The sequence below is a fragment of the Muscardinus avellanarius genome (genome assembly GCF_963383645.1).
Source record: "Muscardinus avellanarius genome assembly, chromosome: 8".
Classification (NCBI taxonomy): Eukaryota; Metazoa; Chordata; class Mammalia; order Rodentia; family Gliridae; genus Muscardinus; species Muscardinus avellanarius.
The window spans coordinates 103,559,814-103,579,709 of NC_137794.1; the positions used below are offsets into that span (position 1 = coordinate 103,559,814).

Below are 19,896 nucleotides of genomic sequence, written 5' to 3' on the forward strand. Positions count from 1 at the left end.
AGATGTTATCTTTAATGTCAGGCTACCCAGTTTTCTCTTCGCTGATTTCTAAAAATGTGGGAAAGAGTATACATAGCTGTGAAAAAGAGTCTTAGTGCAAGACTGTAAGTTAAAAAAATTGGGTGATATTTGGTTTCCACTTTACTGATGGCTTTGTACATCAAGGAATTCTAAATTAGACTGTAGACGCATTTGCCATTTGAGTAGAGCATCTTAAAACTAATATCTGACAGACTACTTCAAAATATTTCTTTTTATTTTTGTGCAAGTCACAGTCCTTTTCTCCACATGACAGCCACAATTTTGTCAACAATCTACCACTTATTTACGAAGGCTTAAAATCCGATGATGGATTTTTTACTCGTATTGTACAATATCTCAGTGGGGGCCATAGAAGGTGGTCTAAAAACATTGTAAAATAGTAAAAACTGGTATTGTAACAATTCATTCCCAACACCATGCTGGACTCATAAGTGAGTTTCTGTTTTTTAGGTTCATAAAGCTTACTTCTGGTGACACTGTGCATGGCTATTTTTCCTCTCTAGGGAGATGGTCTTGGTTTGCACCAAATTTCAATGATGCTGTGTTAAAGCAACTTACTATTGTTTTGGAATGGTAGTAAGCAAGCCTCAAACATTAGCCCTTTATTTCACCTAAAACTTTTGAGCCACACAACTTTGGTATTTATCACATTTTATATCACCTTTAAAATATTTGCTTGTGCTTCTGGGGCCCCAGTAAATGTTAATACTGGGGAAAAATGGGCCCAAGCATTAAGAAGCACTTGCATGTCCTACATTACTGCATTTAATCTTTGCAACAGCTCTTTGAGGTGAAAATTATCCCAACTTCATAGAAATGTCTTAAAGACCTTGCTTTCTTTCGGGTTCTACAGCCTCTAGGTGACTGAGCTAATACTCAAACAGCTGAAAAGATTCTCAGCCTCACTCATGGAGGTACGACTCTGGAAAACTCTACAAAGTTCAAAGAGTCACCATATTGTTGAAGACGCAGGAGTTCAAATTGTACAGCTGCTTTGAGGACACTGAGCAACATCTACTGAAATTAAAATTATAAATGTTTACTCATGTGAGATTTGACTTAGATATGAAATTACTAATTGTAGTATTTCTGGCATTTGTAAAAGATTTAGAACACACTGAATTGGGGATCCATGCAGATACTGTTTACTTGTAAAAATTGGGGAAGATGTTTATGTAGTAGAGTAGAGAGATAGCTAAGAGATATTGTCCATGCATTTTACTATTTTTTAATAGATGTGGAAATATTTATGTGCATGTTTTCTTCCGTGTGCATTAAATATCTCTGGAAGAAAAAACTTAAAACTTGATGACATTAGTTGCCTTCAGAGGGGAAATTGGTGGGTGGAAAACGGAGGAGGAAGGAGATTTTTCTAATGTGGCTACAGAAAGATCTTTTGAAGTTAAAAAAAACTGCATTATTACTTGAAGATAAACAAAATAAAATTTTAAAATGAAGTGGTATCTGCAAAGCACATGATACATCCTCTATTAACAGCCATCAGGACTTCCCTGATGTTTCTGGTGAGGCCTCAGAAGAGAGACAGTAGCAGAGAAATCAACACCAGAAAGGATGTTTTGCTTGTTGTCAAACCAATCTGAAGGAAAAGGCTCCAAATTCCTGTTCCTACTGCAGCAGTTCTGATGGGAAAGACATAGTCCTTACCATCAAGCCACTTGTAAAGCGGTGAATGAAATCTGTTTTTCTTTACCAACCTCTTTCTTCCCCACCTATAGGCTAGGTGATAGGTGGCAAGATTCTCAGGAGTATACACAATGCTGCCGCGGCCATTGTGAGAAGGTCTGCAAGGAGGACAAGCTGTGACTCATGAGGTTAGAGTTCAGAGCTTCTACCGAAAGTCCTGTAAGCAAAATGAAAAAGAGATAATGTGGTTGGAAGTGTTACTGCCTGCTCTGCGAGCGCCAGATTACCCCAAACACTCGTGGGCAAGTGTGTTCACTACAGAGTGAAGGGGGGAATTGAGGCTGATTGGGAAACATTCATTGGAATGGATATGGCATTTGTTTCCAAGAATGAACATGTCCAGAGTGACTGAGCAAGAACTATATTTAATGCCATCATTCTTATGCCCATTCTAATAATGCTAAATATCACAGCAAAAGGAGTCAGGTATCTCATTTTACATGAAAGAGAAGCCCACGGAAATGGGACTGTGAGACTTAACTTTTGGGTATTTTACATCAGCACTTAGAAAGGGACTTCATTGCTTTTTATGATTTTTTTCCCTTTAGCATTGAATGAGGCAAGAAAATATTTTTTGTACATGGGCCTTCAGATTTTCTTTGGGCAAATCATTAATTCCTCTGAACTAACTGCTATGGGTCATGTTCTATAAAAGCCATAACTCTTCCCACAAGCACTATTTGTGCTTCTTTATTATGCATTATTAATTGCTTATAATATAGAATATCTCCTCTTATTGGGCTCTTGGTCTAGTGGAATTTTTTTTTTATGGTACTGAGGATCGAACCCAGTGGCATTCTATCTCTGAGATACACTCCCAGCCCTATTTTTATTTTTATTTTGAAACAAAATCTCATTCAATCATGGAGGGCCTCAACATGTTGCTGAGGCTGGCTGCGAACCTGAGATTCTTCTGTCTTACCCTCCCATGTAGTGGGATTACAAGCATGTACCACCATGCATGGTAGTACAGTGAATTTTGATGAATGAAGTCCAAGGACTGGTGAAGGGTGGGTATAGAAATATGAAAGTTTATTGTAAGCCAAAGAGAGATAGAAAATAGAAAAATAGAATAGCTCTCACAGAGGAGAGGGGCTCTTGAAAGGGAATAGCCAATGAGGTTCTTGGGAGGTGAGCTCTTAACCCTTCTTTTGGTTTCTCATCTGTTCTTTTGTGTTTGGTCAGAATTGAATCTTGGGGACCCACTGTCTTTTGCCCAGTTTCAGTCCTTAATTTGAACTGTTACCTTGTGGTATGGGCTGATGGGCTCCAGTTTCCCAGGGCTACTTGTCTGTTTTCCCCCAAACAAGAATAAGAGTGATCCTCATGTGGATAAGAGGGGACACAGCCCTACTGAGGCATGAATAACAATTTCTTCAGGCACTTTAGGAGTTAATTGAAGGATAGTTTGGGATAACATCCTCATTTTCAATTATTTTGTACAAAGAAAAGTACATAATATATTTTTCATGTAAACACTTTCTCCCGAGCCCTATGCTTTCCTATTTGTAGGAATTACTTTGTTTAGTTAAGGGTTCTCTTTTTACAAGTCTAATACCTCCTAGGAGGTAGGCATAGAAATTAGTCCAGTCAGATATGTGCCTATGAACTGTAGGTTGAACTGAAGACCTTGAGAATTTTGATGGAATGGGGGTTTCTTCTCAAATCTTCTCTTCATTTTTTTAAACAACCCCTCGGAAATATAAAAGTAGTTGTAAAAGTTGAGCTCTGGGCAAGCCACCTGCAGTAAGGGCACCAGGGTTGTGTTGGAAAAGTAAACTTGCGTGGGCCCCTGTAAAGCGAGGTTGAGGGGTGGGGAACACCCTTGTAAATGGCATTCAGGAGCTATTTTTTTCTGCTGTGAGGTTTGATTAGAATCCTGGTGTTAATGGGTGACCCATATTGCATAGGGGTTGAATCCTGTAGGCCTGGAAAGAGGGCAGAGAAGAGACATCCTTGGCTACCCATTAAGAAAGAACTAGATTTGTATTAAGAATAGGAGACTGAGAAGAAGGGAAGGGTGGGAGAAAAGGGGAAAATGTAAAATTTGTACAATTTAACCATTTATTAACATTTGGTAAAAAAGTGTTTGGAAATATTATTTTTCCCTAGATTTATGGTACAAAAGAATATTGTCATGTGTCACTAGACGTAATACCTTTTTGTAAGAATCAACCAAGAGTTTGCCACCCAGTTCTTCTGAGCCTTCACATATTTATGTTATTCCCAATGATCTTTCCAATTTTTTAAGAGGCTGATAATTTTAAGAAGGCTAACGCTTTTTGATCCAATGATGACTTTCTTAGTCAGTATGATAATAAAATAGAAAGGAGCTTAATGTCTTTTCAAATTAGATTCCCTTGAAAATTGAAATAATCAAATAAAGTAAAATAATTAGTTTTGGTGGAGTTTTTTGGGCTAAAGGTGTTACATTTGCAAGTTGGTATAATTTAGCAGATACAGGAAGGACTTAAATTTGTTCTGCAGCTAGGAAATTCAATTCAAATTATATGGATATGAAAGTGAGACCTAAATGAACTCTCTTCTGGGGAGCATGAATGGGAGGTGGATTACTCATTTCTTCATGTCCTATTAAGGGAAGTCATGTCTCCCAACACAAGTTGTTTCACTGTTTGTTAAAAACATTATGTTCTCAAATCCTCTCTTCATTTCTTTACCAATGATTTGGGAATATGGAAGCAAACTTAGTGTGTTTTCCAAAGAGCTGGGGATTGTAAGACCCTAAGGATAGCTCAATGAGCGGCCAAGATGATGGTTTACGCTGAGCATGGGCCACACTAAAAGAAAGATGCAGTGTTTGCACAGAGAGTCTAGGGGCAGGCTAGAAGGAATGATGCACCCTAAGTTTGGAAACCCAGAGGTTAGTCTAGTTCCTCTGGCTGGGAACATTCCACAGGTCTTCTGTGCCTTTAAGAGGCTTAGTTTCTTTGAAAGCACAATAAAGACTATGGATATGACAAGAAAAGAACCATCAATTCTAATAGTCATTTGGTAAGAAATGTGAGTTGCTCTAGAAAAAGTGAATCTGCTTCCAAATTTTCTTTTCTTTTTTGTGGTACTGGGGATTGAACCCAGGAGCATTCTACCTCTGAGCTATACCCCCCAGCCCTATTTTTTATTCTTTATGTGTAAATAGGGTCTTGCTAGATTGATGAGAGTATTACTACCTGCTAAGACTCTCCTCAAACCTGGAGAATCCTCCCATCTCAGCCTCCCAAGTACTGCGATTACAAGCAAACGCCATCACGCCCAGCTGCTTCCAAATTTTCCAAGACCTGGTTCTAAATTCCAGTTATGATGGTCACTCCTTTTGGGCTAAGTCACTGAGGAAGTCAATTAACAGTGAAAATATGATGACCAGGAGAAGTTTCACTGTTTAAACAGTATTTGTGGGAGGCCAATGACACATCAGGCCTTGAACTAGGAAATGGATGTGTGGCTTTAAAAACATGCTCCCTGTGTGTCCTTTTTGAATGTACAGGCCAGTGTGTGTGTGTGTGGGGGGGGGCACAGAGAAGTAAATAGAAAGACCACCAGTGTGATAAGGGCTGTAACAGGAGCATTTATGGAGTGCTAAGGTTTGAATGTCATCTCTTGTGTCAGTCAGTGTTGTGTCCTTGTGACCAGAATACCCAACAAAAACAACTTAAAGGAGAAAATGTTTACTTGGGCCTATGTATTAAGAGGCTCAGTCCATCGTGAGTGAGTTCCAGTGCTCTGGGCCTGAGGTGAGGCAGAACATTGTAGTAGAAGGGTGTGATGAAGGAAAGCTGAGCAGCCCCATGGAGAGAGAGGGAGAAGGAGAGAGAAAGAGAGAAGAAAGGGCTGAGGGAATAAATCCCTCCAGGGCACACCAGCTGTGACTTACTATCTCCAATTAGGTCCAACCTTCCAGTAGTCTGTGTAGCAGTCAATGGATTAATCTATCTGATGGATTGATCCTCAGATGTCAGAGCCTTTATATCCAACCACCACCTAAAAGCCCCGCCTCTGAACCTCGCTGTGTGGAGAGCATGCTTTCAACACACGTGGTTTTGGGGCATGTTATGGCTTGGAGATCAAATATCACCCAGAGAAGCTCCTGTGTTAGAGAATGCAGCTGGGTTTGGAGGTAGGACCTGGATGGAGGAGGTGGGTCACTTGGGCATGGCCTTGGGACTGGATCTGTCCCTCCTCCCCTTCTCCCTCTTTCTGCTTTCCGACCACCATGAGGTGAGAGTGGACACAGCCCTGCCGTCCAGTGATTTCCCTTGAAGCTGCTCAGTCATGGACTGAAAACCTGAAGGCTCTGAGATCACGAGCCCATAAACCTTTACTTCTTGATGTCATGCTTGTCAAGTATTTTGATCACCATGATGAAAAACCTGGCTAAAACTTGGGGCATTCAAGACCCAATCCTCAACATCTCCAAAACTCACATAGATATTCAATAGCCATGGCAATCATATTAAGAGATGAGACTTTAGAGAGGTGACTAAGGCCATGATCGTGGGAGTGGGCTACTAGTAAGAGCAGGAGTTCTGTCGAGTCTTCTCTCTGACTCACACGGGAGCTTTCTTACCCTGCGGTGCTCTTCTGTCTTGTTAGGACTCAGCAGCAGGGGCCTCTCCAGATGCAGCCCTCGACCTCGGAGTTGCAGCCCTCAGAACCAGACAGGCAGCTTCTCGTGTTTATCACTTACCCACTCGCTGGTCTATCATCCAGCAGAAATGAAGGAAGCTGGGGAAATGTGAGCATTCAGAGGAGAGGCCCAGCAGGAAATCGAGGGAGGTTTCCTGGTAGTGGGATGTCTTGAGGAAGAGTTGAGGGAAGAGATAAGAGGAGGATTCTAGGTAGTATAATTTGCATATGTCAACATGTATGTATGTATGTATGTATGTATGTATGTATTTATTTATTTATTTATTTATTTATTTATTTATTTATTGTGGTACTTGGAATGGAACCCAGGGGCCTTCTACCTTTGCGCTACACTTCCAGACCCATTTCATCTTTTTATTTGGAAACTTACTAAGTTCCTGAGAGCCTCACTAAGTAGCTGAGGCTGGCTTCCAACCTGCACAATCCTCCCGTCTCAGCCTCCCAAGTACTGGGATTATAAAAGCCTGCGCCGCTACACCCAGCTTTGTATGTCAACATTTAGATTCAGAGAGAATCTAGGGAGTTTGAGGAATGTGAAAATAATTTAGTGACAGGAGCGCAGTACCAGAGGGAGAGGGTAGGGACTCCTAAAATAAAAAAGGGTAATAATTCAAGTTTATTTGTTAGTGGAAGAGATTACTCTTCCCATAGTACAGAGAGTGGATCATGGAAGGAAAAGAATGCAGGCAGCAATCCTGAGAGAGAAGATGGTGGTCTGGGGAGGAAAATGAGGATGAGAAAGGAGATTTGGCTCACAGAGATCAAGGTTGTAGAAATAAAAATTTGCAATAAATCAAATATAGTGAGTGAGAATGAGGGTCGAGGCTGAAGGCTGGGTTCTTCTGGCTTGTCCAAGTCCATCAACTGCTACTAGTGCTGTTTGCAGAGTTAGGAAATGCAAGGAAGGAGAAAGTACAGGGGAGAAGACAGCAAATTACTTGTGGACATGTTGGGCTTCAGATGGCTAGCCTATACTAGGTGCTCAATAAATATTTATGGAGTGAATGCATATTCCTATCAAAACATCCAATTGGGTATCTGGAAATGAGAATCTCCTGGCCAGGAGATTGGTTGTTGCTTTGTGGTCTGAATCGTCAATGTACAGATTGCTTAAATGCCTGGGGTGGCTGTGGTCACCTGGCAGAGGGAGCATGAAGGGAAGAGGGTACAGGTGCTGAACACAGAGAAGATCCAGGGCTTGTGGGCAGGCAGAAGACAAGGTGGCTGAGTAGGAAAGGTCATTGAAAAAGGACTAAACCTAGAACAAGCTCTGTGAGGGCAGAGATCTGAGCTTGGTTTGATTTGGAGATGCCTGGTAATGACTGAATTGTGTCTCCTCCAAAGTGCTCTGTGTTGAAACCCTAAGTCCCCAGTGTGATTCTACCTGGAGATAGGGTCTTTAGGAGGTGGGGCCTTCCTCTGTGGCCTTATTAGAAGAGGAAACCATCCCCCCTTTCTCTCCTTCACCTCCATCCTCCGCCATGCAAGGGCATACTGAAAAGGTGGCCATCCACATATCAGCAAACGCAACCTTGCTGGCACCCTGACCCAGCCTTCTAGCCTCCCAACTGTGAGAAAATAAATGTCTGCTCTTTAAGGTGCCCAGTCTAGGGGATTTTGTTATGACAGCCTGAGTGGCTGGCTCAGACTCCACTCAGAGATGGTCCTGGTAAATACAGGTAACCAATGTTGTTTGAGTTAATCAAGAGAACGAGTTATTCACTGGCATGTTGACAGAGGTGTTAGTCCTTTCATTCAGTATGAGTTCAATGGAGGTATGGGACGAGGAGGAGCTCTTGTAGAACAGGGGTGTGGGGGGATCATGGAAGGGTGACAAAATAGAAAGAACCCGCAGGTGTCCCCACTTACCCCCTTTTTTCCCACTTGGCTAGGCTTGGCTGCAAGTTTGAAGATAGGGCATGATTCGTGTGTATGTGTGTGTGTGTGTGTGTGTGTGTGTGTGTGTGTGTATGTGTGTGTGTGTGTGTGTGTTTGTATGTGTGTGCTCTCCTTAACGTTAGATAGGACTATCTGAATCCAAGTGTATTTAGGCTCAATCTGGTTGTTGCTCTCCACACAGAAATCATACCCTAAGCTGGCAATGAGATTCCTGGAGTAAACAGCAGATAAAGGGTGGAAGAGGGACACAGTGTAATGATAATTGAAATAATTGGAATTCTTGTATCACTCATGGAACTTGGCGTAAAAGTGCTTCCTAAATTGTCTTTAGACAATTGCCTTCTGCCACAGGCAATATAGGTAAATGCTATAAGAAGTTCCTAGTATATTTAAAAAATAAATTTTCTAAGAAAATGCATGATACTAAAAGTTACTAAATTCTATTAAGCTTGCAAATTAAATCTGAATCACTTATTGATTCACAATAAAGAATAGCCATTCTTTCTGATAATTCAAATTATCTTTATTCAGTCCTTGTGTAGGAAGATAGAAGATGGCATCCAAGGTCATGGGGCCCAAAAGAGGAAGGGTCTTTGGCTTGATGTTTGGTTTACATATTATGCCCTTTTCTTCTCGGAGTGGCAGTGGGGAAGATAAAATTGTCTGGAAACAAGTGAACAAGTATTTCATTTGGCTTCTTGTTAATGGGTATCATTGAAGGCTTGGGTAACATTCGAACATATTAAAACACTGTTATACTTAAAAAAGATCCATGAACATTTGAGCGATAGTAAAATTCAGCGCCCTGGAGGGTCCCAGCCTGGCCACAGGGGTCCGACTGAGAAAAGAGTAGCTCTGTTCCACTTGCCCAGGTGTAGATGCAAGCCCCAGTATCTGGCTGGCTGTGCCACTGGTTGCAAATGGCGTATATGGGCTCCAATTTGTAAGAGGGTGGGTGGCTGCATAGGTCTATGGTGACACAACTCAGAATGATGGTTGCCTTTGGAGGTCAGAGTTGATGAGAATGGGCACCAGGAACATATGAGGGAGATAGGACTCCTTTGTGCTTTATTGGCATGGTTGTTCCATGGGTACACCCATCTATCCAAATTCATCACACTCTATACTTGTGAAATGTGCATTCCACTCTATGTAAAATTTCCCCCCAAAAGCAAAAATCCAAGGCCAGCTATAAAAATGTCCAGGACCCAATACAAAACACTTAACACATATGACCAAGCTATTTTTAAGACGAGCAGACACTTAAAAAGAAACTCACAATCCTTCTGTTTTAGAAGAAAACATATGATGCCAAATAAATGCTCAAAACAAGTTCCCAAATGAAGCATTTGTAATCAGTATAACGATTGGTTTTAATAGCACTAAGCCATCACGTCTCAGAGTGAAAGAACTATGTCTGGTGATATCATGGAGCTATTTCAAGTCTCATATTTTTGTTGGAAGAATAAGGTTTTTGTCAATGTAAAGAGCTTTTGGTGGAGAGAAGGAGCTATGTTTGGTCACATTGTTATCTGATTAAGAATCACAAATTCAGGGATCTCTGGTGAATCTCATGAACCTTTGGTGTTGCCAAAGATTCCAGGCTTAAGCCTTGAGATTGTACAACTTTGTACTTTATGGCCTCAGTCACTAGGACGATATAAAGATAACCTTGTAGCAAAACCAGTTTTGAAAGAGGAACATGGAAAGTTGGCTTTTAGAGAGAGGTATCCAGACAGAAGAGATGTAATCTTGCCCCTTGAAGTATCTGGACTAAGAGATTTGCCAATATTTGAGGACCTAACAATGACCAGGCAGCTTATTGGGTACTCTAATCCTGAAATATCTCTAGCAGGGCTTCTCAGGAGCTGCTGTGTAGGATGAAGAGATAAAGATATGAACAAAAAACCGCCCTTGCAGGGACAATGTGTTGAAGGTGCAGGAATTACCTCCAGAGCTCAGGGAAGAGGCATTCTCATTGAATTGGACTAAAGGAAGGCACCACGGATATGGTGAGCTTGGGGCTGGACCTTGAATAAGGTGATGCTTTCCCTGATTATAGGTCAGGGGTTCTACACAGAAGAAAAGGAGAGCTTTAGAGTTCTGGGAGCATCAAGTTTTCACTTGGTTGAAGCAGAGATCACACCTTGGAGGTGCTAGACTAGAAGGACTGGAGATGGGAGAAGATGGTGTAAACGCCTGGGGAAGCTGGGGTCTGGGTTAAAGATGGAGTTGGGTCATGACAAGATGGGTCCTGAGCAGTGATAAGACAAGAAAATAATCAAGCTTCAGGATATAGGAAGAAGTGGGGGAGGAAAGAGGCAGAGAGGTCCTTAGGAGGCTCTGAGGTCTGGTCAGGTCCTGGGGTACCGAGAGAGGGGGTAATAGAAATGCAAAGGGAAGGGAGAGATTACAAACCTCCAGTGCTCAGGTATTGCCTCTGGGTTGGGTGTGGGAGGCAAGGGAAAGAATGTCTGGCCTTGAATCTGGTGAGATTTTAATCTGGACAACTGGGATGACAGCAGTGTACACAATGGGAGGTTGAGGGGAACAGCACTTTGGGGAGAGAGAATGAGGCCCATTTCTGAAGAGGCGTGCCCGGAGGTAGCTGGAGGTAGTGGGTCTGGAGATGTGCTGGGTTGTGGAGCTGGAGAAGTAGACTCGCCTCTTCCTCACCTGGTAGGTCAGGGCAGGGCTGTGTGTGTCTCGCAAGGGAGTCAAGAGTGAAGGGGAGGGGTGAGCAGGTGGAAAGCTGTTGCCAGAAGCTCTGGAGGTAAGCCACATCAAGTCCTCTACTTTGCCACCCACGATGGCCAAGTCTGGGTGAAGAAAGTCACCAAGGAGCTCCACTGCCATTGCTGGAAAGTAAGGGGTCGAGAATATTATCTTTATTGGACATCTTAGACTAACTTGTCTCTGCATAATCAGAGTCTCTGAGAAGATAGCTAGGCTTCTTAACTTTTCTATGGTGAAGAAGAACAGCACGGGTTCCCTTTCTTACTCTCTTATTTTACTTTATTTATTTAATTTTTGGTTCTCCCCTTCCCTCCCCTCTCTTCCCCTTCTCTCCTCAACCCTCTCTTCTCCTCTTCCTCTCTTCCTTCCTCCTTGCATGCTCTTGTTTTATTCTGGACCGGCCTAGTGCGTGGATGGCCATTTTTCACTTATAGGAGGCGCTATTCCCTCCAGAATTCACCACTGTGGCCAACAAAGGGTATTATTTATTTAATTTCTTTCTGTGGACTTGGGGATCGAACCCAGTGCCTCCTGCATGTCAGCCAAGCGCTCTACCACTGAACTATACGCCAAATCCTCAATATTTATTCATAGTCAATATTTCTTGTCATTGCTGGTTGTATAATAGGTTCTTCTGTATTCTAATCCTGTATTGTTTGGGGTGTTTCAAAACGCAAAAACATATATTTGCGTGATGGGCCTCATTAACCTTTTTTTTTTTTTAAACATTCTACTTTTCTCTTTGTACTGGATTCAAGAGCCACTCATAAATCTCTCGGTAACTGTATGGGGTCCTAGGGCCAGAGACTGGCCACTCCTGGTATTGTGATTAGAGTCATTTCATACCAAGGCAGTGATTAATGTCGGCGACAAGGCTCTACCAGGTGTCACGTGTCCTGAGACCCCAGGCCAAGGCACGCTAGGAGCACCTTATTACCAGCATCTCACCATGGTCAAGAGAAAAGGATCAGGTGGATGTGGGCACCACTGGGAAATTGCCTTCTCCCCGTGGTCAATGACAGCCCAGCCCAGAAGCTTAAAATCAGTTTTAAGCAAAGGTGCCCATTCCCTAGGATTGAAATAATTTTTTGTTCACATGTTTACAGAAAGCAATGAATGAGCTCTTGGTGGAAGGGCTGCAGGTTTGGTTAGCAAGGTGGAGGAGTATTACATTTCAGCTGGCAACATACCCCTGGCATCCCAAAACATTTAGTCCGCTGTCTGATTTCCTTGTGCCACCGGAGGGATGGCAGTCGTGTGTCTATTCAGAGACATGGTGGTACTGAGGCCAGCAAGGCGAGCATATTCCAGAAAGCTTTTCTTGTTAAATCATATTCTGAAGGAAAAACCAACTCCAGCACATTTTATAAACTTGATCTCCAAACACTTTTGACTGGCATTCTATTTTCACAGCGAGTCTCTGATTTACAGCCAGCCTCTTGCCTAGCGTGGTACCAGAAGGCACCGGGCGGGTGCACTCGCGGCTCCACAGGTGGCGAGCCAAGGGGGCTGGAGTTCCTGCTCCCGGTACAAGTACTGTAGCTGTGCCACAGACAGCAAGCCTCCCCTGGCTCCATTCATCCAGCTTAGTGCAGCAGCCCAGCTGCCGCGTCTGCCGGGAGGGGCTGCCAAGTGCCCTGCCTACTGGCTGCTTCCCGAGTCCCTGCCATTCCACACACAAACGTCCACACACGCTCTGCCTCGATCACACACTGAGCCACTCGGACCTGGGAGCACATTCCTTCCTTCCTTCTTACTGTCTCGGACCTTGACTTCTGCAAGCCCATGGAACATCTCTGGAAAGACGCTCTTGATCCAGCAGGGTAGGACTATTTTGATTTCTCTCTCTCTCTCTCTCTCTGTAGCTTGAGCATTTTGAGAAAGCAACTTACCTTTCTGGCCAGTGTCTGTATCCTAGCCGGGAGCTGAGGATGTGCTGTTTTTCCTGGGGGATATGTGTGTCTCCTTTTTCTTTCGGGACTTGTAGAATTCTTTGTGCCGTTTATATATAATTTGGCAGGCTCAGATTTTTAGAGAGCCTTATGAAGTGCTTTTGCATGTGTTGTAAAAAAAAGGCATTTGAAAATTGAAAGTGTGATTTACGGAAACTAAATCATCTGTAAAAAAAAAAATTGTTCTGGAAAGTAATGGTTGCTGGCCATAAAGAGAAATATCTGCGATTCACCTAATGTGTTTTTAACCCTTTCTTTGCTTATGATCCATAGTTGTTAGTGATGCTAAATTCATTTTTGGCTTCCTATTAAATCAGGTCATCAGCATATCATCCAAAATGCTTTGTTTTTTCCAAGAATTAGTCAAAATATGTACTTAGTATAAAAAGTTACCCTCAGTAACAGCAACCTTGGCATTTATTTATATATGCCATAAACATTCTGTCATGTACCCTTTTGGGGTACATGCAATTAGAGTAAAGTGTTAATGGCTGTAGCAGAGGCTATTAGGTTGGGGCAAAGAAAGTTTATTAAAAAGTATAAACTAATGAAGACTATGGATTATGATGTACTTACCAAATCCCTTTGCCTCATTAATAGGTGTGTGTGTGCAGTGTTTAATTCAGTTAATTGAGTTCAAAACTTGGTTCTATTTTTTTTTTTCATCCAGATATTTGATTCTGCAGGTCCTAGCTCCGGTGAACCCAGGCGGGCCCCTGTAGAACTACAGAAGTGAAAAGCAGAAATCCATTTAAAAATAAGCTAGTTAGACAGTGAACATAGCGGCCAAGGCTTTGGTTGAGGACTCAGGGTTATGTTTGGTTCGGAAAGGTCACATTTCGGATTCAGTTTTCTGAAGTTTTTTTGTTGCATAACCTGTGGAAGGCATGAGCACCCATCTGCGCCCAACCAAAGGTTTTTCTGAATCATCGTGCACATGAGAATTTCCGAAGGGGGCAAGTACGGCAGAGTGGTCCAGCAGAAACAGAAAAGTCAGGCTGAGAGTCGCAGAAGGCTGTGGTCGGAAGGGACCACTCTGCGAGCATTTTGTAGATGGAATGACTGAAGTCCCAGCCGCCTTCTGAGACTATAAGACTCCTCTACCTATAGGCACACCTTGCTCCTGTCCACCTCTCCTGCCCCCCGCATGCCTCCTATCGGTTTCTCTGGCTGCTAAATATAGCAGTCCGTTGCTGGCTTCATAGGCAACAGCTCACCCCATTCTATCTGCCATATCTCAGTTACAGAGCAGCCCTCTCCAGGGTCACTCTATGTACACACTACATATTTCTAGCCAACCACGAGAGAGAACCAAACAGAAAGAGAGACAAACAGAGATAAATTGGAGCCTGGCATGGGCGCAGAGGTAGCGCATTAGAGAAAGCCGGCGGCCCCGGTCCCCGGCTTGGCTTAGCCCTCTGCATTTATGTTAAATCGCAATCTTGCCAGGGCCACACTTAGGAGATACCTCTGCGCCCCCCGGTCCCCTGCAGTGATATTTATTCTTCATCCAGCAGCGACAACAACGACAAGTAAAGTAAAGTTCAGGGAAGCAGCTCTTTGGGATCGCTCCAGAACAAGTGGTAGGAGTGATGTTTAAGCCAGTGTCAGTGCAGGCGACAGCCCCTGGCCGGCTTCCAGCGCCGCTTTGTAATGCATATGAGCAGGGGAGACCTGTCCTTAAAGTTGGAGCCCGGAGCTGGGAGCTGGTTAGCGCGCACCCAGGCTGCACTGGCTGGAGTCGGGCCACCCGGGCTTCACCAGCACCAGATCGGCCAGCCCGGGGCAGGGCCCTGCCAGGGCTGCAGCAGGAGCCGCGCAGGGCAGGACGAGCCCGCACAGCCTCTAACCGTGGACTGTGCTCTTTTTCCAGGTGGCCGGTCGGCTGCTGAGCCCTCTCCCGCCCGGGGAGCCAGTCTGCGCGCCCCTGGCTATAACCATGACCCTCCACACCAAAGCATCCGGCATGGCCTTGCTGCACCAGATCCAAGGGGGCGAGCTGGAGCCCCTCAACCGCCCATCCCTCAAGATGCCCCTGGATCGGCCCCTGGGCGAGGTGTATGTGGACAGCAGCAAGCCCGCGGTGTTCAACTACCCGGAGGGCGCTGCCTACGAGTTCAGCGCGGCCGCGGCCGCAGCCTCCGCCCCCGTCTATGGCCAGCCGGGCCTGGCCTACGGCCCCGGGTCCGAGGCCGCGGCTTTCGGCGCCAACGGCCTGGGGGGCTTCCCCCAGCTCAACAGCGTGTCTCCCAGCCCGCTGATGCTGCTGCACCCGCCGCCGCAGCTCTCGCCCTTCATGCACCCGCATGGCCAGCAGGTGCCCTATTACCTGGAGAACGAGCCCAGCACCTACGCGGTGCGCGAGGCCGGCCCACAGTTCTACAGGTACCGCGCCCTTGCGCCCGGCATCCCCGCGGGGCGAGGGAGGGAGCCGGGGATGGCGGGCTCAGCTGCCCGAGGCCGAAGGCCGTGGCACCTGGGGCGGCAGGAACCTGCGGGGGGGGGTGGTGGTGGTGGTGGTGATATTTGTGTAGCCCGCGTTCTCTCCATTGGCAGCTTTAAAAAGTTGTTCTCCACCCCCTACTGTCTGTGCGAGGCAGGATCCTGAAGCCTGCGCGCTTCCTAACTAAACAAGTGTTAGAAACCCTTACAAAGCAGCAGTTGTGAGTGCGTGCGTGTGTGTGCGTGTGTTTGTGTGTGCGTGTGTGTGTCTACACCCCAAAGCAAATAAACCCAAGGCGCTTGGAGCTCCCAGCTCCAAAAGGTCCTGTTTTGCTTTTTAAAGCCAGAGGTGTTTGGGCTTAGTAGAGGTCAGGAGAGGTTTCTTATTATGATTTTACATTTTTGCTCTAATGTGCTGATAGGCTTTTCTTTCTTGTAGAATTTTGGGTTGGAAATGATTATCATGATTGTGCGTGTGTGTGTGTGTGTGTGTGTGTGTGTGTGTGTGTGTGTGATTCTTAGTACCCACGTTACAAGGATTTAGAGTGATTTCGTGCTGCTCCCAAGGGCGATTACAGGAGTTGAATGGGTCTCGACAAGTTTCTGATTTCTGAATTTCTGGCTGTGTCCCTGTTGGAACAGATTGTTGACATGTGACTTTTGACACTAGGTGTCCTGGGAGTTTAAAACATGTTATATGGAAACCTCAGTGCTTCAAGAGAATCCCCTGCCAGCTAAATTACATATCTGGCCTAGCAGGCAGAGAATGGCCCTGCCTCCTGGCGGGGTCAGCTGGGTTCTGTGTCTTGCGGTCATCCTGGACGAAGCGCCGTGTTTCCGGGCACATGGAAAGTCTTAATGGCAGGTGGCAGTTGGTTTGTTCCCTCATTTCTATTATCTTTCAATAGAGTTTGCCCCTTTGCCTCTCTAGTACCCCTCATTTTTCCTCTGACAGCCCCCTTTCCTCTTCTGATGGTCTCGCTGAGGGCTGAGGGCGGCACTTCTGTTTATACCTGTGTCGGAGGTGCCCCCGGGACAGGGGGTAGGGGCAGCCTGAATGGTCAGGAGTGCAACGTGGTGCTGAATTAAGCACTTCCCCGACTGTAAGCTGGCGCCTGGAGTCGCCTTCTATCTTTGCCCAGAACTCCTGTAGTGCAGGCCTTGGGCCCGGTTCAGCTCAGTGTTCTATTTCCAGAGATATTTATAGCAGAAGAAACAGGACCAAGGTGCACGTTGGCCCCAGAGGATCCTGAAGGGCAGTCTCATGGGGTATCCGAATGTACATCTTCAGCCCCCTTTGGAGGAGTCTGGAGCATCCCCTAGCCACACAGGGCCAGGCCCAGTTGTTACTTAAGAGGTAAACAATGAGCAAACTTTACCAAGTTGTTATACTCAAATTAATCTCACTTGTCTTAATTCAGGGTTAAACAGGAAAGAGAGAAAGGATTTCTTCTGCCCACTTCTTTCAAGGGGCGATAACAAAGCACAGCGATTAAGTCCCATTTGCAGAAGGCTGCAGACTCCGGGCTGGGGAGGAAAGCCTCAGGAGGAGGTGAATTCCATAACCTCACGGTGGACTCTCGAAACTGTTTTCTTTTCCGTTTAATTTTCAGTTCTTTTATTGCAAATTAATGCCACCGCATTTCAATGAGCACTAATGAGACTGCCCCTTGGAGGATTATTTGCTGCCTGGCTAATAATTACAAAGTGAGCGTGGTCAGATAAAGAGGGGATCGCATCTTCTTCAAAACTGTTCATCATCCCAGTGGCAAATAATATCCCTCTAATGGGCCCCATTCTAAACTCTGTGCTCTACGTGATTTTCAGATACTTTTAGAATAATAGAAAGTTGTCAAGAAACTTTTCAAAGTAAAGTGGAAAGCTCACACAGACGGAATGCCTTGTGGAAATTCGGTTTTAGAATGATACTTCCCTGTGTGGTCCCTTTCCTATAACATCCTGCTCTCTGGTTTAAACTCCCTTAGTACCCAGGGAGGAAGTTAACTGTCTCTGAATGTATATCAAGCGGGCAGATATTATTTTATATTTTTTTCTTCTCACATTTCCTGCTTGAATTACTCTCTCTGGATAAAAAGCAAACAGTTGATTAGTTTTCTTATTAAAAAAAACCTTTTAGTTTTCTTAAGCAGTGCTCAAAAGTTTTGGGGGCAGAGAGTAGTATTTTCAAACCGCTTATCAAGACCAGTAGCTCAAGAAATTAGCGAGTCTACATTTTTTTTTTTTAAAAAGGAACGAAACAGAAGAGAATAAAATACAAAGTGTTATGGTATATGATGTTTAGTAAGGGTAAGTTTTGTTTCTTGAACATTTGTTTTTAACTTGCAGTGCTTGTACGCACTGATTATGATGTACATGTATTTATTACTGTGGGTTGCAGTCAGAGAATTTTGAAAGTTACTGACCTCAAGGGTTGCATCCAGTAGACAACAAAAATTCAGACAAGTGGCTGCCCTTATAGTTACACTAACAGAAAAGCTTTTTCATTGACTTTATTTTTTCCTCTATACCGTGGGCTGGTATTTTTGGACCAAGTTTCATTGTTTCTGATTCTTAACTTCTGACCTGTGAAACGTGCTATCACGTGAATTATCCACCTCCATGCTCCACTGGGATGTTCAGAGAATTTGTATGATATTCCCATTTTTCAGCATTAAGATGCTGTGGTTATTTCCTTCTGTTGGCTGCAATATATAACCACATTTATGTGTGAAGAAAAATAATAAGCAGAATTGGTCAGGGCATATAATAATGTGAAAAAGAATGCTACATGTCCCAACGAATTGTTATTAAGAGATAATCAGTTAGTTAGTAAATAAGCTGTGATTTGACAAGTTGCATCTTGCTTAAAATTTCAAGATAACTGAGTCCCCTTTTCCTGAGTTTTGCTTTAAGGTTCAAATGACTCGGAGAGGTTTTCAATAAAACCAAAGAAGAAACAAATAATATTGGCCACTTCGTTTAAAATTTAAAGTAGATATTTAATGCTGCATGCTTATTTCAAATTTTTTTTTTTTTACAGTATGGGGGGATAGAACCCAGGGGGCTTCTATCTCTGAGCGGCACCCTCAGCCCTATTTTTAGTTCTTTATTTTGAAACCGGGTCTCACTGAGTTGCAAAGGGCCTCACTAAGTAGCTGAGGCTGTCCGAGAACCACGATCCTCCTGTCTCAGCCTCCCGAATGCTGGGATGACAAGCGTGTGCACCACGCCCGGCTTATTTCAGTCTTATTACTTAGGATTTCTAGGGGCTGAACATTGACTACTTCTTTGGAGTGGCTAGTGTTCAGGTTTCCAATAATTCTTTTTCTGGCTTGGATGGTATTTCGGCCTCTTTTCTTTCTGTTCTGACTTTCTCCCGTATTCATTTAAATTGTTACTGATTACCTGACACATACTGCCTCGGGAATGAGTGCGTGTTCGCCTGAAAACGGAGTCCCATCTTCAATCTCCACTTCATTAGCACCTCCTCCATGTGGCTGGTGCCTGTTGGGTAGAGTGTTCCAAAGGATAATTGCCACTTATTCGAATCTTTTTTTCTCACACTCTGTTAATTCGGATCCCTGGCTATAATTGTTTGTTATTTACTTTTGCAGTTATATTTAGGTGATGACATTTATAATTTGAGAAAATTCAGGTTAAGGATTTGGGTTTCTTCTACTTTTAATGATATAAAGGACCCATGGCAGGAAAATGGAGACTAAGAAAAACTGTAGAAGATGTCAAAATTCCCACTAATGAGAAAACAGTAGTGTTTGCAAGAGAATTTCTTGAAATATTTTCTTAGCTTGTCTATGTAAAAGTGATACATAAGCTGTACAAACCTGAGATAGTTTTATTACTTCATACACACTTAGTTTGTTTCGGTGCGTTCATAAGCTACAAAGCAGGAGAGAACAGATTTAAGTGGTCTGGACTTTCTCTATGAACATGGAGTCACGATAATGTGAATTTCTTTTCTCTGGAAACCGCATTTAAGACAAATCTTTGTCACCATCTACAACAGTTGTTTGCACCCCGGGTTATCACCAAGAACATTTTTTCTTTATAGATGCATTTTTAGGGTATCCAACACCTGACTGATAATGTGAAAACGACTTCACACAAGGAAATACATGACTTTTAATAACATTCTTCCCAACTCCATACATTATCTAAAATGACTGCATCTCACTCTTCCCCGTGACTGCCGTAATGTGTCTGACGTGACGTCTGGAGACCCCGGTGGAGAAAGCAGCGTGCTACGCGTGTTCCTTACTTTTTTAGGAGAGGAACGGAGAGGAGCAAGTTAGTTTTTTAGTTTAATGCTAAATCTTAGCCTGCTTATCTCAGACAGAAAAATGTGTTCTAAACGCTTGTTTAGAACACAGGGAAAGCTGCTATATTAATCCAAAAAACTACAGCCACCTGAACACAAACCAACCAAAGTGAAGGCAGGATG

At 43.9% G+C, this 19,896-nt stretch overlaps 1 protein-coding gene across 1 annotated transcript in view; it reads left to right on the forward strand.

The window, feature by feature from the left end:
• Positions 1 to 14,873: 14,873 nt before the first annotated feature.
• Positions 14,874 to 19,896, forward strand: part of ESR1 (estrogen receptor 1) — a gene marked incomplete at its 3' end in the record, with an annotated part of 276,093 nt that continues 271,070 nt past the window's right edge. The window contains exon 1 of the mRNA XM_080700149.1: positions 14,874 to 15,380. Within this exon, the coding sequence (XP_080556275.1) occupies positions 14,935 to 15,380 (446 nt within the window). The 5' untranslated portion in view covers positions 14,874 to 14,934. The remainder of the gene's footprint in view (positions 15,381 to 19,896) is intronic.